The sequence below is a fragment of the Cetorhinus maximus genome, chromosome 26, assembly GCF_964194155.1.
Source record: "Cetorhinus maximus chromosome 26, sCetMax3.hap1.1, whole genome shotgun sequence".
Classification (NCBI taxonomy): Eukaryota; Metazoa; Chordata; class Chondrichthyes; order Lamniformes; family Cetorhinidae; genus Cetorhinus; species Cetorhinus maximus.
The window spans coordinates 27,849,836-27,874,977 of NC_135904.1; the positions used below are offsets into that span (position 1 = coordinate 27,849,836).

The window sequence follows — 25,142 nt, forward strand, 5'->3', positions numbered from 1 at the left end:
ACTGGGCTCTGTCTTGACATTTTGCCCTGTTAAAGCACTTTCATTATTCCCAAACTTTCCATCTCAGTTGTTCGGGGATTCCAAATTTTCCCATAGCTCGGACTTCTGCTTGTTATGGTACATTTATTATTACTGAGCCGGTCATGGCCAAGGAGAGACAGCTGGCAACGACTGACATATGTTCCTGTTTCTAGCCCACTGACTTGTGTTCTAGGAGTAGACGATTATATACATGCAAAGGAGACCTAATTTGAATGTATTTTAAATACAAGTATACTCTTCAAAATCATAATTTCCCAAAGAAAACATAATAGATACAGATGTTGAACATTTCTCGAACAGAAATATTTTGCATAAGCAAATAGTAAGTTATGCAGTGCAGGATAAGAACTTTACAACATTATAATAAAAGCAAAACACGGCAGATGCTGGAAATCTGAAATATGAACAGAAAGTGCTGGAAAAACTCAGCAGCTCTGGCAGCATCTGTGGAGAGAGAAACAGGGTTAACGTCAGAGCTCTGAAGACGTCATACGGACTCGAAACGTTGACTCTGTTTCTGTCTCCACAGATGCTGCCAGGCCTGCTGGGCAGGACCTTCCCCCTCGTCGGGCAGACGCGACAGGTGGGCCCGGGAGCAGTCTTGAAACTGCCCGCTGCCCGCGATCGGGCCCCGGCCGCAGTTTCACACTGGCTGGCCTCTCAACGGCCAGCCTGCGTGAATCATGTGCCGCAACGCTGAGCGCTGCCGAGGTGGGAGCGGGAGGAGGGCCAGCACGGAAGTTTGCGCAGGCGCGCGCACTGAAAGCCCCCTGAAGGCACAGAGCAGCCTCAGGGAGCTGTAGGATTTTAAAAATATAAATGTAAAGAGTTTAAAAATGTTAAAAACATGTCTCCTCATGTGACTTTGTCACATGAGCAGGGACATGTTATAAATGAGATTTCAACATTTTTATTTTGTTTTTAATTCCTCTTGGAAACCTCATCCCGCCCGTGGGTGAGGTTTCATAAAAACCCCAAAGGCTGCCTGGCCGATTCGCCTGCCCGCCAACCATAAGGTTGTCAGGCAGAGAGAAATTGCATTTAATTATTACCTCACTGGCCTTAATAGACCTGTTAACTGTCGTCTGGAAGTCACATTCAGGCTCTGAATTTGCCTATCCACCTGCTCTCTGGAGACCAAGGTTACAGAGCTTCCTTGCCTCCACTGTCCCCCCTCTCCCACACACGCTCGCCAACCGAAATATCGCACGAGGGCGCGGTGACGCTGGGACGCTCCCCCGATGCCATCGTGTGTCACTTTACGCTCGAGGGGGTCGGGCGCCCGCCCGCTCGGCGAAAAACTCTGGCCGCTGAGCTTTTCCGGCATTTTCTGTCTTTGTAACGTTATAATGCCTTTCACGACCTCAGGATGTCCCGTAGCCCTTTACAGCCCATCAAATACTTTTCAAATGTTTAGAATGTAGGAAACGCTTATTTAATTGGATATCAATTATCTTTAATTATATGAAGGTGGAGGGCATTAATTGGGGTTGAACTTGAGCAAATATAAAAAGACGCTGAAACTGGGGTGGAGTTGAGTTAGGATGTGTTTGCTTGTACTGATTTTGTAAATAAATGTTGGACTGGGTAAAGATTTGCTCTTGCACTGGCCTTCACCAACTGGCATTCTGGAATATAAAGATGGAAGTCGGCAGCCAATTTGTACACAGCAAGATCCAATAAAAAGCAATGAGATAATGATGAGATAATCTATTTTCAGTAAAAGAGCTTGGGGGAAAGCAATTGACCAGGATACCAGGAGAACTCCTATTCAGTTCTTCAAAATAACAATATCCAACAGAGATGGGGAATAGGGCCTCAGTCTAATGTCTCATCTGAAGGACAACACTGTTCAACAATGCAGCACTCCCTCAGTACTGCACAGGGATGTCAGCTGGATTAGGTGCTCAAATCTCTGGAGAAGGACTTAATCTCATGACCTTCTGACTCAAAGGTGAGAATGTTAATCACCGGGCCTAAAACATAAGCTTCAAGACGACTGAAGTCTCATTAAGAACAAAACAAAAATAAAAATACCTGGAAAAACTCAGCAGGTCTGGCAGCATCTGCGGAGAGGAACACAGTTAACGTTTCGAGTCCGTATGACTCTTCAACAGAACTAAGCAAAAATAGAAGAGAGGTGAAATATAAGCTGGTTTAAGGGGGGGTGGGACAAGTAGAGCTTGATAGAGGGCCAGTGATAGGTGGAGATAGCCAAAAGATGTCATAGACAAAAGGACAAAGAGGTGTTGAAGGTGGTGATATTATCTAAGGAATGTGCTAATTAAGGGTAGAAAGCAGGACAAGCTATATTTCACCTCTCTTCTATTTTTACTTAGTTTTGTTGAAGAGTCATACGGACTCGAAACGTTAACTGTGTTCCTCTCCGCAGATGCTGCCAGACCTGCTGAGTTTTTCCAGGTATTTTTATTTTTGTTTTGGATTTCCAACATCTGCAGTTTTTTTGCTTTTGTCTCATTAAGAACATCTTCTAAAATAATCCAATTATTCATTGAGATTGTTCAGATAAAAGTAATGGTCACAATGTCAAGGCAACGTGTGTTGACATGGTGGGGGAAAGTGGGAAAGATTTACAGTACAGGAGGGGGCAGCACAGCTACCAGGAAGTCATATTCAGGTTGTCGTCATTGCCTTAAGAGGCTACTGAATTACAGGTCATGGAGCATAGATTTGCCTCTCCACCCGCCTAACCAAGGCTACAGAGCCTCTTTCCCTCCACTGCCCCCATCCCTCAGCTAGTGGAGAACATGAGTATAAATCTATCTGCCCTCCCCTACCTCCACAGCTGTTCCTCTTTGTTACATCTTGGGAAAAATTCTCCTCCCATTGAGGGGGCGGGAGGTCGCGCCTCCGATCAGCGCCCCCGATTGGGGGTTTGGGGGTGTGCCACCATTTTACGTGGGCGGGCCAATTAAAGCCCGCCCAGCATGATGTCCGCCAGGAAGCGCTATGCGCTCCCTGTGTGGGCAGGGGGGTTATTCCCTCAGCCGAGAGTGCGCTCTTTCCTGCACGCGCGTGAAAGAGTGCATTGATCTCCCTGAGGCTAAGTGCTGCCTCAGGGAGAACGGCTCAGAATTAAAATTTGCAATAAAAATGATAGGAAAATTTCCCTGACATGTCCCCTCATGTGACACTGTCACATGAGTTGGGACATGTCCACAACTTTAACTGAAGCTTTAATTAAAAATTTAAATACCCTCATGAAACCTCATCCCACCCGTAGGTGAGGTTTCGTGCTTTTTCTGAAGCCTGCCAGGGCCCCCGGCCTGCCCACCAATCTTAAGGTTGGATGGGCAGGTCCATTAATGATTTTAATTGGTGTCTCAATGGCCTCAATTGGCCGTTGACAGGTCGGCGGGCGCACAGCTGAAAATGGAAATGATGTGGGGTGACATCAGGAGTTCCACCCGATGTTATCCCGCATCATTTTTCGCACCGGCGAGCGGGCCCCGCCCTCGCTTGCCAACCGGAAGATCCTGCCCCTGGAGACAGATCACTTGTCAGGTGCAGTGAAGAGCAAGTGTGGGGAGTGAACTGTTAACCAGGTCTCTGTCCCCATAGGGCTGCCCTGGGCATCCCCTGAGAGCAGGACTGGGCCTGCTCCTGGAATATGCACAGAATGAGTGCAAACATTCACTGGAGGCAGGAGCTCGGGGTGGTGGGGGGAGGGCGGCACGGGATTAATCTTGGCCTCCCGCCTCACTCTTCTCCTCATTGTTCCCATTTAACATCATTTTCAGTGCATGTTGCCCAGGACAAGGAATATTGGATGTGTCTCTTCTCTTACACCTCCCTTATTCTGTGCACCTATTGGAGACCCAAAAATGAAAATCTCTCTCGAGTTCAGATCTCCCCCATCTCCCCAGCAGAACGCTGACGCCAATCTCCCTCTGACAGGAAGGTATTTGCTCCTTCAACCTTTTCCCAGTGCTACTGTGTTCCAAAACCTGGCAGATGAGATACATACTCAACTGTTTCTCCATAGAGAAAACCAAAACATGTTTTCTGGCCATGAAGTTTGTGGTGGCTTTGCTTAATCTTAGATTCAGCCAATTTGTACTTCTGTATGAAATCTAGAAGTTGTGCAAGGATTTTCAAAACGATAACTCAGCTCTGACCTTGCAAATAAGTATTTTAATTGGTTCTCCGAATCATTATCAACTCAGATGATGTACTGGATTGTAAAACAGCATGCACTTCATACCAGTTAAAAGACATGAACAGTATATTTTCTAAGTGTTGCTTAACTGATTGTTCCAATTTGAATGATCAGATATTGAACATCTACTTTGTTTTATTTTCATATGAGCAAACACGAATCATTAAAACAACCCAAGGAGAAGCTACCTAAAGCAAGACAGTTGGATTTACAGCCTCATGTGATCTATACCTTTTGCCTTGACATCTATGTAGGATTGAAGAAACAAAAAAAGCACAATTACTCATTTTTTTAATCTCACTAAATTCTGGTTTATAAACTAGTCCTGATTTTGGTTATTGTGCACAAGTAGCACATATCCACCTCTTTTAACATTCATTCCCTCCACCAACGACACACAGTGGCAGCGGTGTGCACCATCGACAAGATGCACCGCAGCAACTCACCTAGGCTCCTTCGACAGCACCTTCCAAACCCACGACCTCTACCACCTAGAAGGACAAGGGGAGCAGATCCATGGGAACATGGGAACTTGCAAGTTCCCCTCCAAGTCGCACACCATCTCGACTTTGAACCATATCATCGTTGCTGGGTCAAAACCCTGGAACTCCCTCCTAAATAGCACTGTGGATGTTCCTACACCGGATGGACTGCAGCAGTTCAAGGTGGCTCACCACCACCTTCTCAAGGGAACTTAAGGATTGGCAATAAAAATGCTGGCTTAGCCAGTGATGTCCACATCCCATGGAAGAGTAGAAAGAATGCTGTTGAGCTTCCTCTTGCATGGTGAAATTATGGTACAATAATCAACCAGAGAGAACAAAATGGCAATTAAAGAAGCTTACAGCACAGCAGGAAGCCATTCAGCCCATTATGTTTATACCAGCTCATTGCAGGAGCAAACATAAAAACAACCCCATTGCTCTGTTCTTTGCCTCAAGGTCTTGTGCCTTTCTCTGTTGGAGCATGAACATGGACCTCCATCATCTACTAACAATAAAGGCTGGGACTGCATTGATGGACAAATAAAATACTAGTCAATCCTGTGATTCGTGGGGAGGAAGTCTGGACTTTGTTATTGGAGGCCTGGATTATCAGTCAACCAAAGTCTGAAACAATCGGCAACTGAAGCTCAAGGTGAAAGCAATGAACAGAGAAGCCAAGGATATAAGAAAAGGCCTGTCACGTTCTTTCAGGGTGTTACTGTGAGTTCAGAGGCAGCAATGCTGGGCCCTACAGTTAAATTAGAATTCCTAAACTATGTTGGATATTATTAAACAAGCTCTTCAGTACAGTGGTAACGTGGTGGCTAACACTTTATTTATAGCTTAGTTCTGGCTCAATTCAAGTCACCTGGAGACAATGGGCTGGATTTTCAAATCGGAATCTGGAACCTGATGCCCAGATCATCTCCGGGTCCTGACCCTGCGTTAGCATCAGCAGAAAATGAGCAAGGACCTGCCTTTGTGTAGAGCGCACCATGAGTGAATGAATGAACGGACGATGAATGAATGGTTTCTCTGTTGCATCAGCAATCGTGTCGCAATGTGATTTTCAAATGTTAATCAGATAATTGAGCTGGGGGGCGATTGTGGCACCCAATCTGCGATGACAGCACTGGCATGGAGGTGAGCATACTGCGATGTTGAAAGGCAGATGGGGACCATGACAGGGCTCACTGTTGCCTGGCTAAATGGTCAGAGATCCAGCATCGTAATCATGCATAAAAGTAGACAAATGTTCACCAGGAAGTTAAGTGAAGCGCTTTGTTTCAAAGGCCCTACTTTTCCATCATTTTGCATTATTATCCAGATTAAACAACGTCCAACTGCATTTCTCCTGCCAGGTAATCACTTAGATGCACCAGAATGTTCACAGCTCCTGTTCTCCAGATTGAAAATTCCCTTCTGGCCCTCTTCAGCCCATTGACAAGCTCCTCAAAAGGCTTAACAGGCTGTTAATTGGAGGTGAGTGGGTTCCCTCCTCCCTCCTCCCTGTGAAAACTCAAGCGCATCCTGAAGGTGTTGGAATCCAGAGACGCCTTGCAGGAATTCGATGTTTAGATCATGTCTGTTCCCAACCCAACTGGCAACTGAAAATCTGGTCCTTTAATCTTCACCTGGTTTGTTCATATCCAATTCAATATCACCTTTGAACAACACTTTATGATTGGCCTTCCCAGCCCTACTACTACTACAGCCCTCTACTATCATGAATAACAAGTGCAGTAATATCATGGGAACATCATCACCACCAAGTTGCTCTACAGACGTACACCATCCTGACTTGGGACACATATCACTCTCTTCATTGTCATTTGTTCAAAATCCCCAAATCTTCTACCTAACATCATTGTGAGAGGACCAGTATCACACAGACTGCCGTGGTTCAAAAAGGTGGCCCATCGCCACTTGCTCAGAGTAACCAGGGATAGAAATAATTGTAACCAGGCCAGTGAAGACCTCATCCCAAGATCAAATTTTTCAATGTCAGTGTTGCTTTAAGGTAAGAAATCATGATGATTAGATTTTTTATATAGTTTTTACAGGGAAAATTACAGGGAAAATTGAAAATATGTTAAAAAAAGCAATCAAAAATTGGCAAAATGAGACTGACAAAGTTACAATGGGTAAAATGAGGCACTTTATTCCAATGATTTAAAAGCATCAAGCTTAATTTTAGGTTTGTGCTCGGGACAATCAATTGGCTTCCTCATCGCTGTCCAAAGTAATCTTTTCTCAAGACGCTATCTTCTCCCCTATGTGAAAACACATCAGTGTCTATGTTTCTTGACCCTAAGTGAGCATGAGTCACTTCACAATAAATTAGACCAGTTATTATAAAAATCTAGGTTAACACTGAGCTTTTAACATTTCTAAGGCCATGGAGACACTCCAAAGCTTTTGTAAAATGCCACCTTATATTTAACAAGCCCTGCTCCTCCAAGTCTATGGCATTCCGAGTTTTATTAAAGAACTCAAGTGGAAAATAGGTTAGAGGTAACTGCAATCCAAGCAAAAAGATACTGTCCTCAGGTAGCTTGGGAATACTTCAAAGAACTAGCATTTAAAAACCGCAGGAACCAAGCTCCTTTCTTTAATGCTGAGCTCCCGGAAACATTTAACATTTTGGAGAGAGGGAAAACTTTTGGAGATTTATCAAACTTGATTTATTACTGAAATTCTTTATGAATCAGAGCCTATGTAGGTAATGATTCACAGTTAATTTTATTGTCTTGAACGTATTACCATACTTTTGGGTATTGATGCTTTCAAAGTAAAAATCAAAGCAAAGAGCACACTAACAATTCAATTCTGAAACGGACATCAATTGTCCACTTAAGAGCTGGCCACCTTGTTTGCATGTTTATGCCCTACAAGAATGAAGATTAAAAACTATCCTGCTGCAATATTATAAATTGACTTGCAGCCAGAATGCGTTAAGATCACCCACTGTAATATCAAATGGGTCACTAATTCCAGCATATGTAAGTCTCTCTCTGCTTAAGTGACTAACTACCATTAATCATTCCTGTCCATTTGTAAAGGACTATCAAAGTGCTTTGCAGCTAGGCCTGGTTCCAAAGGTAAAAGAAACAGAAGACCTTGCGCATACAGCTAATAGATTACAAAGTTGGCTGATGAAATGAGTAGAGGGGAAATGTCCTATTTGTTCAAGTTTTGTGTCAATGGCTCTGTGTTATGGGGTCTGAGCAATACAGATCACAAATCACCAAGTTTTGATCCCTGGTCTGTATTGTGACAAAGTGACAAAGGATGAAGCCCTACAATTAGCATCAATCACTTGAGCAGGGCAAGAGAAGGGTAAATTGTTTTCAAAAAATTCTGGATCTTGCAGGAATCCAACATCAGCCCCTGTTATATTGATGAGGTAATAAGGAGGTTCCAGTTGTCTCTGGAATCAGGCGAGATGGTGGCGTTGTGGTAATGTCACTAGGCTAGTAATTCAGGCTAATGCTCTGGAGACACGGGTTCAACTCCCACCATGGCAGTTGGTGCAAATTCAATCCATAAATCTGGAATATAAACTATAGGGAAGGAGATCTGCCACCCTTACTCAGTCTGGCCTTCATGTGGCTCAAAACCCACAGCAGTGTGGTTGACTCTTAACTGCCCTCTGAAATGGCCTAGCAAGCCACTCAGCTCAAAGGCAATTAGGGATGGGCAATAAACACTGGCCTTCTCAGCAAAGCTGAAATCCTGCAAAAGAATACAAACATTGGGGCCATAAACAATGTCGAGTCACATATGTGATAACAAAGCTGCTGTGCAATTAATCAGAGGCATGAGAATGACCCCTGGTTTGAGACCAGTGTTCCCTCTAATCTATGCTGGTGCAAAGATGAGCAGCAACCAGCAATCCTTCCCTAACAGCACTGTGGGTGTACCTATACCACAGCGACTGCAGTAGTTCAAGAAGGCAGTTCACTACTGCCTTCTCAAGGGTAATTAAGGATGGGCAATAAATGCTGGCCCAGCTAGTGACGCCCACATCCCATGAATGAATAAATGCAGTTGGAGCATTCCAGTACAAGCGTGCTGCCTCAGTCACACTGTGCTCCCCCAGGAAGGAGGCTCTCACAGTAGGCTGACTTTGTTGGGTCCAGTACAACACAAGGAGCCAACAGACCCCAGTGCATTCTCCAAAGGTGCACAACAATGATGTTGGTGAACATCAGTCGTGTAAAAGTAAACCATTCTATTTAATCAGTATGGTTCCCAGTCTGATGACTTTTATTTGACACAAGTGCCTTTAAGGGGATGATAGGCAAGTACATGAGGGAGGAAGGAATAGGAAAATATGCAGATGGGGTTAGATGAAGTAGGATGGGAAGAGGCTGGTGTGGCACATAAACACTGGTATTGACCAATTTGGTCGAATGGCCAAATTCTGTGCTGTAAATTCAATGTAAAGTTGGGTCGCAGTGTTCTCTAAGATTTTATTTGTTGTACGTGGCTCATTTTTTTCAACACTTGGTCCTCTTAAAAGTTTTTTTGCATGGCTGTGCACATGCGTTGTCTTAACAGAACAACTTGCGAGTGGCCTACGCAGCATCTTCTGGCTTGCTGCTCATCCTTGCACCTACATATCAGGGACAAAATAGTGAAGTCAAAATATCAGGGCAGGGATCAGCCTTGGAGTAAAATGAACATACTTGGGCGGGAAGAGTGGAGGCGAGGGTGGGGGAAAGAGAAAGAGAGGAGTGGTCAATTGATAGCGTTATGGGATGAATAGTTCTCAAGAAAAAAGGATGAAAGATAACTTGAGCATCAATGGCTATGATCCAACTGAGCACAGAAAGAAGTAGAAAACTAAGGAGAACAAAAGAAGGGATTCAAGATTTTATTCAAATCAGACTCCATAAAAAGGGAATTAAAACAAAGGGTTCAAAAATGTTCCTATAAAAATACTGAGTAGTAAGCTTGGAGAAATGCAAAACTAATGCACTAGATTTAAAAGGAACACAGAAAGAAAGTGTTAACATTGAATAATTAATAACAATAAGAATCCATGCCTTAGGATACAAAAAAAAAGACTTGCATTTGTATAGCACCTCTCACGACCTCAGGATGTCCCAAAATGCTTCACCTACAACAATGTACTCTTGAACTGCAGTCACTGTTGCAATGTAGGAAACCTGATCTAATTTGCACAAAGCCAGGTCCCACAAACAGCGTAATAATGAACTGAACATCTGCTTTAGTGATGCTGAATGATAACTACCCGTGTTATTTTTTTCCAAATAGTGGGCATGGATCTTTCACATCCACGGGAGAGAGTTTCGGTCTAACATCGCATCCAAAAAGCTGCACCTACCTTCGGTGCTCTGTTGGGAGTGGTAGGCTACTTTTAATGCTCAAATCTCTGGAGTGGGACTTGAACCTACAACCTACAGGCAAGAGAGCCACCCACTGAGCCACAGCTGTTGTAATGGAGGAGGCTGTGGCTCAGTAGGTAGTGAAGAGTAGGTACAGAAGAAAATGGTTATAGAACGATTATATATGGAAACACAATTTGCAGATGAAGGGTATATGAAGAACTAATAACAGGGGAGACCTGAAGGAAATTATAACTAAGAGAAGACATTGTTCAGGTCGAAAAGAGAGGAAATAAGAACTGGGAGATCAAAGCGATTTGTTTTAAAATGCAGCACAGTTACCATGGAAAGCGACTGAAGCAATAGTTATTCGATAATAAAAGCTTTTTACTTTGTAATATCAGAAAAAGAGGCTTCCTCCATGTTATTTTATTGCCCAGTGTGAGAGTAGATTCAATTGCAATAGCGCACACAACATTAGATTAAACTACGTTTATAGCTATTTACCATTTAAAATCCCAGCTACGTGGATGGGTTGCTGCACTAGGTGGAAAAATTGATGGCAGTGGAACAGTGCGAAAAGGAAAAAAAAGGCTCATACTGTGTCATGTACCTCCTCCAGTCTTTGGCCACAGTGCAAACTGCTCGGTTTGTATTTGTTCCTTTCCAGTACTGAGTCAGCGCTGTACTGTTGGAGATGCCATCTTTTGGATGACAGGTTAAAACATCTGCCCTCACGGAGAACAGCGGGAAGTTCTCCTCAGTGTCTTGGCCATATTCACCCCTCAAACATCGCTAAAATGAGATGATGTGGCCATTCACACATTACTGTTTGCGGGAGCTTCCTGTGTGTAAATTGACTGCTGCGTTTCCTACATTACAACTGCTTCAAAAGCAGGTCACTGGTTGTAAGGTGCTTTGTGACACCCTGAAGTCATAAAAGGTGCTATATAAATGCAAGTCTATTTATTTTACACAGGAAAAAATGCAAGTTCATGCAGGGTAATGCAGCTATACGCTAGCACAGCTTTTCTTGCTTTCTTCTGTACACCCCTTCACTGTCCTGTTTATTATAACACTTCGCTTTCTTTCGGCTTCACCCATTTTACTTGGGGGCCACCGTTGATTACCCTTCTCCACCTCCTGTCTCCTGTCAGTCACCCACTCCTGTTCCAACCCCGCTGCGTTTAAGCCTCTTACCACTGCACCCTTCCACCTGGTCTGAGGTCTTCCTCTCCTGCTTGTCACTGGCAGAGCCATTTTCATCATTCGCCTCACCACAATTCCTCTCTCTCTCTCTTTCCCAGCAATAGATGACCAAACCATTCCAATCTCTTCTCAGCTGCTTCCTTCAATGCTCCCAAAATTTTCACTGACCCCCTGATGTACTGGTTGTTGATCTTGCCCTTTCTCAATACTCCACACATCCATTGCGGTATCCATATCTCACTAGTATCTTCTTCACGTTACCCTAGCTTCTGCCCTATGTAACAGTTTATTCTAACACTGTACTTTTACAAATGATTTTTACCCATCTCAACGTATTTAGTTTTTCTCCTTTTGCCTCTGAACATTGAACGCTATTAAGCGTTGATACGCTTGCAGACAAAATAATTATTTCTTTATACCGCCAATAACTTAGCGACGAGCACTTTGAAAATGATACCATGTTTCTTAGCCCAATATAAAAAAGACACTGCAGGACATTTAAAGCATCTCCAGTCAGCCCTGCCTTTGCAAGTGTCTAAAGTAAATGCTCACTACAGGACGCAATCGTTTTGTCTGAATAAAACGACACAAAATGAAAGCCAGGCACGATGTGATACAATTTTAGTTCTTAAACCTAGTTTAATAACAGAAGCAGCGTGAAACTCGGACTCCAGTTAATAGCCGCAATCAATTTAAAATTTTTATATTGATTGTATGCTTTCTTTAATCCACAAATTTCTTCACAAGAGCATTAAATTACTGTATATTCCAATAATAATACTCAAAAAATAAGCAGCGTGTTGTAATGAAGGCAATGCAGTAACCATGGGTCTCACTGACTATAGAAACATTGTTAAGCATGTGTTGAAACAGGGAAATCAGAAAAAAATCTGCTCAGGATTATGTTCTGTTCCCTTTGGAGGGCAATGAGAATGCTGTAGAGAAATGAATTATAAAAAGAGATTAATCCATCTAGGAAATTTTTACAATGTGAAACTTTTCATCAGAATACTCATGGTAGCAATATCAAAATGCACCAAGGAATCATTCTTCCTTAAACATACAGTACCACACACACAGTGCTTGTGGCAGTGGTGTCATTGGTAGCCTGCAGAACAGCGGCAGTACTGTGCTGCACAGATTGTGTCGGTGTCAGCCTATCCACAGAGCTCTCCTTTCCATGGCCGGGAAGGATCTATTAGCTAATAGAGGTTTTCTACCAATGCTATCCAGGATAGAGGAAGCCTACACACCCACAGCCTTCCTTTGATTCTTCTGCCCAGAGAAGGAGAAGGACGCAGCACCAAACAAGTAACACTGGCAGACATTCCAGTGAACGAAGTGGGTCGACAGAGCTCAGCTAGGGTAGCTGAGAATTGGATGGAGGCAGCTGCAACTTAACAGCACACCTAACTCAAAGCCACCACTTCTGTGCTGTCACGTGTCTATTACTGTCCTTGGGAAACACACAGAAAAAAAGCTTCAGTCTTAACAACAACTTACATTTATGCAACGCCATTAAAGTAATGAATCATCCCAAGGCACTTCACGGGAGCATTATCAGGTAAAATCTGACATCAAGCCGGATAAGGCAATATTAGGGCAGGAGACTCAAGTATAGTTAATGCAGAATTTGCTATTTAATAGTATTAAGAAAGAATCTTACGATTGTTGAGGCTAATAGTTGAGAGGACTATATCTTTTCAAACACTGTGTAAGATGGCATACTGAAGTCAAGCTTTGAGACCACAGGAACAAAAACACACAAACACATGGCACTTTATTCATCCAATTTCCCTTTATGGAAGGAAGAACATAGTGAGAATTGGAGTGAGCGTGCAATGGTGCTGAAGAATATGTTGAAATAGGATCCAGGAGCAGTAAGAAAATAAATAAATGAAGTGGCATAAGGAACCGCATCGGACAAGTTGAAAAGATAAGAATGAGAAAATTTAAGGGTGAAAAGAATGGAGAAAAAAGAAACCCATGTTTGGTTGGAGAAATTTATGGGGGTATAGTAAAAGGCAGCAGCTTAATTCATGAGATGGAGTTTGCCTCACCTCATGGGCACAGCCCTCTGTAACACACAAGCAGATCTGTTATGAAAGGCCTTAGACAGGCTTCCAACAACATTTCTGGGCCAATGATCTGGAGGCCTGTGGTTTTGCTCACTTTTTGCTGAGTCCCTGATCGGGTGTGTGGAGTTTGAAGGGACTGGGAGTACAGTTCCAGGGATAACAGATGCATTATTTCAATGTATAGTATTTACACAGAAAGACAGGGGGGGGGTGGGAGAAGAAGGGAAGAGCTTGTATGCCTCATCAAATAATGAACTTTGACTCCAGCCCTGCTCTTACGTCTCTCAGCTTCCCGGAAGGGAAAAAACAGTTCGGACCAGCACTCTTATTTCCCAGTTTTTACTGCTTTTTCCTTCTGGGTTGTTGGACAGTGAAGTTAACAACATTAGAACTAGTCTGTTTTTGTCTGCCTGACCTCTTTCTCGTAGCTCTCTAGCTCCAGCGTCTTTGTTTGTTCCTTGTCTGTCTCTCTTTACCTGGCCTTTCTCCCAGAGGTCTCAGCTTGCCTTCATTGGACACAAATCATCCACTCTTCCTTGAGTCTCCTGCTCTGCCCAACCCTTGCCTCAGCTCACTGGGAGACACCAGCATTCTTCTTCCCTGGCTGAGCGTCTTTACCCAACCTCTATCTCTAGGCCGTTCGCTTGTCTGCAGGACTGAAGGCCTGTCTGTCATCCTCTGTACTAGTTCCCCTTCCCCCCGCTATTTGGAGGTGTCAGCTGTGGCTCAGTTCATAGTACCCTCGCCTTTGAATCAGAGGGTTGTGGGTTCATGTCCCACTCCCGGAAAAACCAAGAACTGTGATTGTACTCGAAAGAAGTTGCAATCTGTGACTGTTGGTAACTAGAAAGAGTTTCCCCCACCCATTTGTCTCTCCCTACTTGCAGCTGCACCGGTCGACAAACCTCATAAACCCCTATTACTTCCTTTGAGCTGCTGACATTGACTTCCCCTCCACGGAGGAAGCTAGTTTCGTCGAAGAATTAAATAATTTGAGGACAATGCTGCTTTAAAATCTGATACAGCCAAGAAGCTTCCCAAATCCTCAATCCACGTTGACACAGTGCTTATACCCCAATGGATTACACCGTGCCGAGAGCATCAAAGGCAAAAATCAGAAGCATAAAAATAGCAAATTAGAACCCAGATCATGCTGTAGAGACTGCACCTTAATAGAGGTTAACTGTACAGCAAATACTGCTTGGAATTACTGTCCCCATTAGAAATGAGGCAGCGTCTCAAAACAAAATTCTAATTAGTAACTAATTCATTGTTGATTTTTGATATATCTTATTGCTGCTGTTTTTAAATGAACAGATTATTTATTTTCATTTTCAAGGTCACTGTTTCAGCTTTCATGAGAACGCTGCAGAATCTTCATGGTTTCACTGGGGAGATGAGAGCTCAAATAAAAAAATCACGTGGTGACTCATAAAATTTTCCTGGGCTGATTTTGGTGAGCCAGGTGCCTTAGACCTCTTGTGCCTACTTCAGTGCAGGCACAACCCTGGATTGCGATTCTTTGGGTGGGAGGGTGGGGGGGCGGGGTGCAGGGAGAGCGGGGTGGTGGTGGGGGTCGGGGGGGGAAGCGAAGTGGTCATGTAGACTTGGCGTGGCAGTGTAACTGAGAAAAGCACGGCTGCTGCACTTTTTCTGGGAGGGAGATGCCACGGTGATCTAATTGTACAGAAATGCAAGCCCTGACAGTTCAAAGCTGACAGAAACCAGCTCCATGACTGTAGCCTGGCTTTCTTTAAACGAAATGTTAAAAAAAAAATTCCATGAGAAAAATATGCATTGACGAAGAGCCAGTGGGAATACATGAACTTTTATCTTTTGCATAATGTTGAGACAGTGTTTTGGAGTTTTGGTAATTAAACACTGTGCGTCATTTTAGATTCAAAGTTTAGGCAAATGGGATTTGTGTTGGCCTTTTGTTTTTGTATTAAACAGTATGTTTATAAATGGTAAACAGTTCTCCCCCTCAAGGACTGATTAAAAAAGCCAGAAATGGCATCTGCTATATATAAAGTGTGGCAGAAGGGCTCCATCTTTAGATTTAATAAAACACATTTCTTCTTTTAGGAAAAAAGGCGAAAGGGCACTAACCTCCTGCACTGTGTCACAAAGTACAACTGGATCATTTTTTGGAAATGGTTGCTCAGTATTCTCAATGCCGGCACAGCTGACTCTTTTTGCATTCAGGAGAGCTAATCATCAAACACGGCATAACTGAATGAAGTTCATGTGTGGCTCCAATTTCCTGCACTGACTGTGAGCTTCCCACACTCCCCTCCTCAATCATTGTTATCTCGTTGAAGAACCTTCCCTCCCACCCTCGTCAAATATTAGTAACACTGCAATGCTGTGTTTCGAAATTATTGCATGTTGAGCTATTCTGGACCACTTTGGGTTTTGATTTACTTGTTCTGCAGTTCTCGATTAGTCTTTAACCCTCACTGCATTACTACTGGGGTGCGAGCATCTTCTGACACTTGCGGGATATTAGAGTTTGATGAAACAAGCTTTGAAAAGTTTCCGAGACAATTAATATGATTAAGCATCATGTGGCTTGGCTCGTGTTGAAATTAAACCCAAGAGTTTTTTTTAATGAACGGTCTTATCAAACCATAATGGATGCAGTGATTAGCAAACTTTTCTTTGTAGTGTCCATCCCCGCACAGTCCTTTAATGTGACTTTTCTGCACTTTAATATCATATATTTAACATTATGACAGAACTACCACTACAGTCAGCTACTGAGAAAAAACAAATTTAAACTTTCAAACCCCACTGGTTTCTAATGCGTATTTTCAGGCTATACACTAAACCGAGGGTTGCAAGATCCATTTTCCAATTGGTACCAGCTCAAAGTAATGAAAATCAGTTTAGTCGACCAACTTATCTGGGATGTCCTTGACATTTGCTCATTTGTATCCGTCTCTACAACACTCCTTCATAAAGCTCAACTCATCCAAAACTCTGCTGCGTGTATCCTAATGCGCACTGGCCTACGCTGGCCCCCTGTCTGGCAACAACTTGATTTTAAAATTACATCCTTGTTTTCAAACCCCTCCGTGGCCTCACTTTTTCCTATCTCTGTAACCTTCTACAATCTTCCGGGGGTCCCCATGCTGCTCCGATTCTGGCCTCTTGTGCATCCCCGATTTGCTCCACCCATGATGGCTATGGAAGCAGCTGCCTGGGGGCTAGGAACTCCTGCCCTAAGCCTCTCCACCTCTCTACCTGTCTCTCCTCCTTTAAGTCTTCCCTTAAAACCTATCTCAACTGTTCCAACACCTTTTTACGTAGCTTGTCAAATTTTTATTCGATAACACTCTTATGAAGCCGTTTGGGAGGTTTTGTTACGTTAAAGGTGCTATTTGGATGCAAGTTGCTGCTCACTAAGGCAGTTAATCAACAGCTAGACATGTAGAGGACTACCAGATGTAGATGAGTGTTGAAGTGAAATATCATCTCCATTTTGACAGTGAAGCTGAGAACTGTTGGGGGATCTACGTAGATATTAACTTCTTTTGCAAGTGATTAAATAAAACATAACTCATTATGTGTGGGCTCTCTGGGACTTCCACCACTGAATGCTGATGTGGATATGAATGAGTCACTGCAGTCTAGCTGCAGGTCTCAACCCCCACCCCACCCCCATCCCCCAAAAAATGTTGGAACAACAACAATGGAGATGGGCCTTTGAACTCGATCCTCATAAACCCCTGCTTCGCTTTTATGAGCATTCCACATTATGGCTGCTTGCGGATTAGAATGCAAGTTCACATTTTCCAATGTAACTTGAATCTGCTGTGAGTTCAGCCTTTTTTCATGCGAAATGATTTAAATGTTATACTGTAGGGTTTCTACATGGAGGTCCACTGCAGTGACTGATAAAGGGCAACGAACCAGGTTTTGTTTCATGTCACAAGAACCAGCTATGCCGAGGAAATTCACTTGTGTCAGATTAGAGTGGAAGTTATCAGGAGTGATAAACATACAGACTCAACCCTCTGCAGTTTTCGTTATGGTTGAAAGAGCAAACAGGAAAATAAATTTTATCGCAACAAAGATCTTACAGTAATCACACCACTTCATTCTTTACTTCAGTTTATGTGTACTCAGGGAAGCATGGGTTATTTTACATTAGTTATCTGCAGAACAGCAAGTAAACGAAGAACAGAAGTAATACGCATTTATATAATACCTATACCATAGTAAAACGTTCCAAGGTGCTTCACAGGAGCTATTGACAATGAGCCACCTAAGGAGATATTAGCACAAAGATAAAAGCAAAAAAACTGCGGATGCTGGAAATCCAAAACAAAAGCAAAAATACCTGGAACAACTCAGCAGGTCTGGCACAAATAGCTAAAAGCTTAGCTGAAGGAGTAGGTTTTCCGGAGTGTTTTAAAGGAGGAAAGCAAGGTAGAGAGGTAGAGGACTGGAAGGGAAGTTTTTCCAGGGTTTTGGTCCAAGGCAGCTAAACGCATAGCCACCAATGGTGGAGCCATGAAGATTGGGGATGCTGAAGAGGCCAGAATTAGATGAGTGCAGATTTCATGGAGGTAGTACAGAACTCAGGTATTGCTGAACAAACATGTCTAAGCTTTTCGTCTTGCACTAGTCAGGACACCTCACAAGAATACCAATATCAGGGGAAAACAACAATTTATACTGTATGTGAAGTGTTGATTGGTTGGCAAGTGACGTTGCCATGGAGAATGCACCAGTGATGGCAGCAGTCAGTTAACTGTCGAGAATTGTTTGAAATTTAAACCAGGCAGCTTGACCCTGATTGGTCAAGGCATTGCCCTGAGGAACATGTCAGCGAATGGCTGACACAGGGTCTTGTTCTTTGCAGACAGAAAGAACATGTACACACATTCCGCTTGTTTCAGATAAACAAAATAAGTGATGGCCATTTGCTGAGGGTAAGGGAAAGAAATAAAATAGAAAGACAAAAAGTCAAAGAAAAATAACTGAAAAGAAAATCTCTAGCACTAATAAAATTTTGATGGAGTGAGATTCCATATTTGTAAATCTAATTTTACAAATTTTATTTTAAAAAATTCAGGGCACGAAGGGTTGTTTGGCAGCAATTGTGACTTATCAAGCCATTAAATAGTCACCTCAATGGACCAATCCTAACTTTTTCTGGCATGTTTACTGGGTAAGTGCTGCAGTCTCACCTTACGTTGATTTCAAAACTGAGACTCTTAGAGAGATTCTGTTATAATGAAACCTGCGGAAGGGCAAATTGGACTGCAACTTGTAGATTTCCACATTTAACTGCACATGTCTGGATTTACCGTAATCCAGAATAATGGTGAGCACTGTTAGCCTCACCATTAATCTCAATGCAAAATCCGGACAATTATGTCTGATAAGCCTTATTTCCAGTGACAAATTCTCAGTTTAGATAAGGTAATTAGGAAAGCTAATAGAATGTTCTCATTTATTGTGAGGGGAATTGATTACAAAAGTGGGAGGCTATGCTTCAGTTGTACAGGGCATTGGTGAGACTACATCTGGAGCGACGTGTACAGTATAGTCTCCTCATTTAAAGAAAGATGTAAATGTGTTAGAAACAGTTCAGAGGAGGTTTACTAAACTAATACCAGGAATGAGCAGGTTGTTTTTTGAGGAAAGACTGGACAGGTTAGGCTTGTATCCAATGGAATTTGGAAGAGTAAGAGGCAACTTGATTGAAAACTTTAAGACCCATTAAGATGGGGGAGGCAATGGCGTACTGGTATTGTCGCTGGACTAGTAATCCAGAGACCCAGGATAATGCTACAAAGCCGCAAAAAAGGAATGAAACCAGATGGACCACACGGCGTCAACCTAGGCACTGGAAGCAATGACGGCAAACTCAGCCCCGTCGACCCTGAAAAGTCCTCCTTACTAACTTCTGGAGGTTAGTGCCAAAATTGGGAGAGCTGACATAATCATCCTCATGGAATCATACCTCACAGACAATGTCCCAGACATCATCATCACCATCCCTGGGTATGTCCTGTCCCACTGGCAAGGCAGACCCAGCTGAAGTGGCAGGACAGTGGTATACAGTCGGGAGGGAGTTACACTGACAGTCAACATCGACTGCGGACCCGATGTAGTCATGGCATCAGGTCAAACATGGGCAAGGAAACCTCCTGCTGATTATCACGTACTGCGCTGCCTCAGCTGATGTATCAGTGCTCCTCCATGTTTAACACCACTTGGAGGAAGCACTGAGGGTGGCAAGGGTGCAGAATGTACTCTGGGTAGGGACTTCAACGTCCATCACCAAGAGTGGCTTGGTAGCACCACTACTGACCGAGCTGGCTGAGTCCTAAAGGACCAAAGCTGCTAGACTGGGTCTGCGTCAAGTGGTGAGGGAACCAACAAGAGGGAAAAACATACTTGACCTCATCCTCACCAATCTCCTGCTACAGATGCATCTGTCCATGACAGTATCGGTAGGAGTGACCACCGCACAGTAGTTGTGGAGACTAAGTCCCGCCTTCATATTGAGGATTCCCTCCATTGTGTTGTGTGGCACTACCACCGTGCTAAATGGGATTGATTTCGAACAGATCTAGCAACTCAAGGCTGGGCATCCATGAGGCACTGTGGGCCATCAGCGGCAGCAGAATTGTACTCAAACACAATCTGTAACCTCATGGCCTGGCATATCTCCTACTCTACCATACCGTCAAGCCAGGGGACCAACACTGGTTCAATGAAGAATGCAGGAAGGCATGCCAGGAGCAGCACCAGGCATACCTAAAAATGAGGTGTCAATCTGGTGAAGCTATAACACAGGACTACTTGCGTGCCAAACAGCATAAGCAGCAAGTGATAGAAAGAGCTATGCGATCCCACAACCAATGGATCAGATCTAAGCTCTGCAGTCTTGCCACATCTAGTCGTGAATGGTAGTGGACAATTAAACAATTCGCTGGAGGATGAGGAGGCTGCATAAATATCCCCATCCTCAATGATGGAGCAGACCAGCACATTAGTGCAAAAGATAAGGCTGAAGCATTTGCTACAATCTTCAGCCAGAAGTGCCAAGTGGATGATCCATCTTGGCCTCATCTGGCGGTCCCCACCAGATGCCAGTCTTCAGCCAATTCGATTCATTCCATGTGATATGAAGAAACAGCTGATGGCACTGGACACTGCGAAGGCTATGGATCCTGAAATATTCCAGCAATAGTACTGAAGACTTGTGTACCAGAACTTGCCACGCCCCTAGCCAAGCTGTTCCAGTACAACTACAACACTGGCATCTACCTGGCAATGTGGAAAATTACCCAGGTACGCCCTGTAAACAAAAAACATGTCAAATCCAACCCGGCCAATTACCACCCCATAAGTCTACTCTCGATCATCAGGAAAGTAATGGATTGGGTCATCAACAGTGCTATCAAGCGGCACTTGCTTAGCAATAACCTGTTCACTGATGCCCAGTTTAGGTCCCTCCAGGGCCACTCAGCTCCTGACCTCATTACAGCCTTGGTTAAAACATGGACAAAAGAGCTGAACTCCCGAGGTGAGGTGAGAGTGACTGCCCTTGACATCAAGGCTGCATTTGACCAAGTGTGGAATCAAGAAGCCCCAGCAAAACTGGAGTCAATGGGAATCAGGGATAAAACTCTCCACAGATTGGAGTCACACCTAGCACAATGGAAGATGGTTGTGGTTGTTGGAGGTCAATCATCTCTGTCCCAGGACATCACTGCAGGAGTTCCTCAGGGTAGTGTCCTAGGCCCAACCACCTTCAGTTGATTCATCAATGACCTTCCTTCCATCATAAGGCCAGAAGTTGGGATGTTCGTTGATAATTGCACAATGTTCAGCTACCAGACGCAACTGCTCAGATACTGAAGCAGTCCATGTCCAAATGCAGCAAGAGCTGAACAATATCTAGGCTTGGGCTGACAAGTGGCAAGTAACATTCGCGCCACACAATCTCCAACAAAAGAGAATCTAATCATTCACCCTTGACGTTCAATGGCATTACCATCACTGAATCTTCCAATATCAACATCCTGGGAGTTACCAATTGACCAGAAACTGAACTGGACTAGCTATATAAACACTGTGGCTACAACAGCAGGTCAGAGGCTAGGAATCCTGCGACAAGTAACTCAACTTCCGACTTCCCAAAGCCTGTCTACAAGGCACAAATCAGGAGTGTAAAGGAATACTCCCCATTTGCCTGGATGACTGCAGCTGCCACAACACTCAAGAAGCTTGACATTGTCCAGGATAAAGCAGCCCACTTGATTGGCACCACATCCACAAACATTCACTTCCTCCACCACCGATGCACAGTAGCAGCAGGGTGTACCATCTACAGGATGCACTGCAGGAATTCATCAAGGCTTCTTAGGCAGCACCTTCCAAACCCACGATCACTACCATCTAAAAGGACAAGGGCAGCAGACACATGAGAACACCACCACCTGGAAGTTCCTCTCCAAGTCAGTCACCATCCTGACTTGGAAATATATCGCCGTTCCTTCACTGTCGCTGAGTCAGAATCCTGGAACTCTCTTCCTAACAGCACTGTGGGTGTACCGACACCAAAGGGACTGCAGCAGTTCAAGAAGGCAGCTCACCGCCACCTTCTCAAGGGCAACTAGGGATGGGCAATGAATGCTGGCACAGCCAGTGAAGCCCGCATCCCGTGAATGATTTTTTTTAAATCGTGAGGGGTCTTGACAGGGTGGATGTGGAGAGGATGTTTCCTCTTGTGGGAGAATCTAGAACTTAGGGGTCACAGGTTTAAAATAAGAGGTCACTCATTTAAGACAGAGATGAGGAGAATTTTTTTCTCTCAGAGAGTTGCGAGTCTTTGGAACTCTCTTCCTCAAAAGGCGGTGGAAGCAGAGTCTTTGAATAATTTTAAGGCAGACCTAGATAAATTCTTGATTAACAAGGGCTGAAAGTTTATCTGGAGTAGGCAGGAATTTGTGTTTGTGGTTACATTCACAAATCAGTCGAGACCTTATTGAATGGTGGGGCAGGCTCAAGGGGCCGAGTGGCCTACTCCTGCTCCTAATTCGTATATGTGTTCGTTTAGTGGAAATGCCAAACAATGAAAAGGGTTTTCAAAACAGTAATACTTGCAAGCATTTCACTGCTTTCCTTCCTGCTCCTTGCCATTACTGGTTAATTTTTGGATTGGAATTTACTAGTTTGAAATGATAAGTATATTTGCTGATATGTAGTTTCATTCCCTCTTGACACACAATGATTTGTACTGGTCATTATTTAATGAAATTTCTATTAAATTTCAGCCAATCAGTTGCACGTGTGATGCAAAATTTGGAAGAATGGAAGAATGCTATATTCCTGTCTGACTGTCAACATTCTGACCACATATAATGTCTTTATGTCATAGTTCGAGATAAATCAGATGCAGTTCCTGGATGGAGGTAGAGGGCTTCTTAATGTTTGGTGGGGGGAGGCTATATCCCCAGAGAAATAAATTAGTAAGATATTGGCAAGAGCTCTACCCAAAGGCAATGAAGTGAGTGCTTCTGATTAACTCTTGGAGAATAACTAGTTATTGTTTTCTGTACCCACTAGAACTAGATAAATAAATCACAGCTGCACAAATAAATCTGTTCTGTGAACAACTGTAACCTTCAAGCTCTCGGTATAAGGTACTGTTGCTGTTTAGCCAGTTGACGAAGCAAAAGAGCATTTCCTGTCAGGGTTCCCACAAAAAAATGGTTCCATGCTGTTTTGAAGTCATATCAAAAAACAAAACTTCTGTTTATTGTCATATCCCGAGGAAATTCACACTTCAAAGTATTGTACACCAGAGCTGGGAGGATCATGCTGGGAGATCCTCCACAGTGCACATGCTCAATCCTGCAAATTGCTGGCACAGATGTAATTCCAATGTTTCTCCCAAAATAATCATCAACTTAGATCCGAGGCCTATCAGAGAGGCTGGAGTGTTTGATTAACTACTTTTATAAATGATGCAAAGGACAGTTTTAGAGGTAACAGTATGGTTTTGACAAATTATGTAGTTCTTTTGCAAATGCCTTCATTTCCAAATGCAACCAGTTGGCTGGCTGACATGTGGGAGTCAGACTTCAAAATGTAGCCAACTTGATGTTCTAAGGGTTGACATAAAGTCGGAATTGTGACACTTTTGGATTGTAACAGAATAGATGTCGGTACTATTTGCGAGATATAAATGTGTTAATCATGGATCTCCTGCGGTCTGGAGTTAACCAGAGAACTTGGAGGTGACTTTGGAAGCTGGTAGTGGATGGTATCAGGAAACAGGTGAGAAACATCAAAGAAAATCGGGCCGGGTGCAAAATGGATTGTTTATTTGCTATTACCTATTTCGGGTTGCTCCTCAAGACCACGTTTTCCCCGTACGCTGGATGCTTTCTCGCTGTGTTTGTTGTTAACAGGCTGAGAGGTCACACCGCTGTCTCCCGACAAGTAAATACAAAAGGCATTCTTGCAACTCTGTTTTAGTTAAAAGAGGTAGCAGTGCCATTGCTGGAGGAAGTCAGAATAGCAGATGTTCCTGCTAATTCATTACCCACGGACTTCACCGCAATGGGGCCTGGCAGTGTTACCAATTCAAGGTTTTCGATTACACAGTTAGGCTTTCTGATGTTTATAACTGTACTAAACCATTTCTAGCGCCTGCAGAATGAAATTTTATACTGGTACTAACAATAGAAGCCTTCAGTGACTGGCTGACATGGAATGTGGAAATGATTCTGCAACACTGTCCGACACAAATACAAATTAAAATCTCAAATACTTGCTTAAAGATATCCAAACCATCTAATTAGGATGGGTTTCTGCTTTAAGCATATCTATACTGTATTTGCCAAGTTTATTTTAATGCACTTAAGCCAAGGCTAGTAGCTGCCAATAATTCCATTCCAGTACTTTGAGAACTATGTAGAACACAATGAGAATTGGCAGGGTGACAGAGAAAATCCACAGCAAAGGCTTTTCAAGAAAAGAAACACTGCATCTCAAGATGTTTCATCTACAAATGAAGTTTCTGTCTGTCTAGAAATAATTAAATGTGTTGTCCACTACCTTTTCATCCTCCTCATCGTCATCATCATCCACATCGTCTTCCTCCTGTCGCATCAAAAAAGAGAAAAAAAATACAGTTAGGTTTAGGTAACATTCTTTTCTTACATTGTCGAAACACTCTTAACTTTGGATTAGCACAACGTAAGCAAAGGGTTTGATGCTATAGAGCAGTGCTCCATCACTGAAAGAGAGGCCCCCACATTTTTTATATTGAATTGTGCAGCATGTCTCATTATCTGCGTAAATTGTTCCCAAACGACCCAACTTAGCTGTAGAGGACAGTGACTCACAGGCTCACCATAGTTACCACTGGGATGGAAATGAAAATCATTTACGGCAGTCAACAAATACTGGCCAAAGGGAAGAAGAATGAGACTAGCTAGGTTGCTCTAGCAGAGGACCGGTACAAACCTGATGGGTTGAATGGCCTCCATCTTTGCTGTAACTGTTCGATGATTCTATGAAATATGCAAATTCCAAAAGATATCCAGTACTCAAAAGGGTTTATCTTCACTGCTTCACTTCAGTGATGTGTGCCAGAGGTAAAATGCAATTGGGTGTATATTTTCACACAATGGCAGAATATTATCGGGGCTGGGGGGGGGGTGCGCTGGAGTTGGTGGGCAGACGGTTGCTCCCCCCCCCCCCCACCCCCCCCAGGGTGCAAGGTTGGCGTGGAGCGGACTCTCTCCAGGCAAGCCCG

The 25,142-nt window shown here is 43.5% G+C and overlaps 1 protein-coding gene across 1 annotated transcript in view; it reads right to left on the reverse strand.

The window, feature by feature from the left end:
- Positions 1 to 25,142, reverse strand: part of LOC144668399 (multiple C2 and transmembrane domain-containing protein 2-like) — a 474,049-nt gene that overhangs the window by 53,174 nt on the left and 395,733 nt on the right. Inside the window, exon 19 of the mRNA XM_078530407.1 lies at positions 24,440 to 24,484. Within this exon, the coding sequence (XP_078386533.1) occupies positions 24,440 to 24,484 (45 nt within the window). The remainder of the gene's footprint in view (positions 1 to 24,439; positions 24,485 to 25,142) is intronic.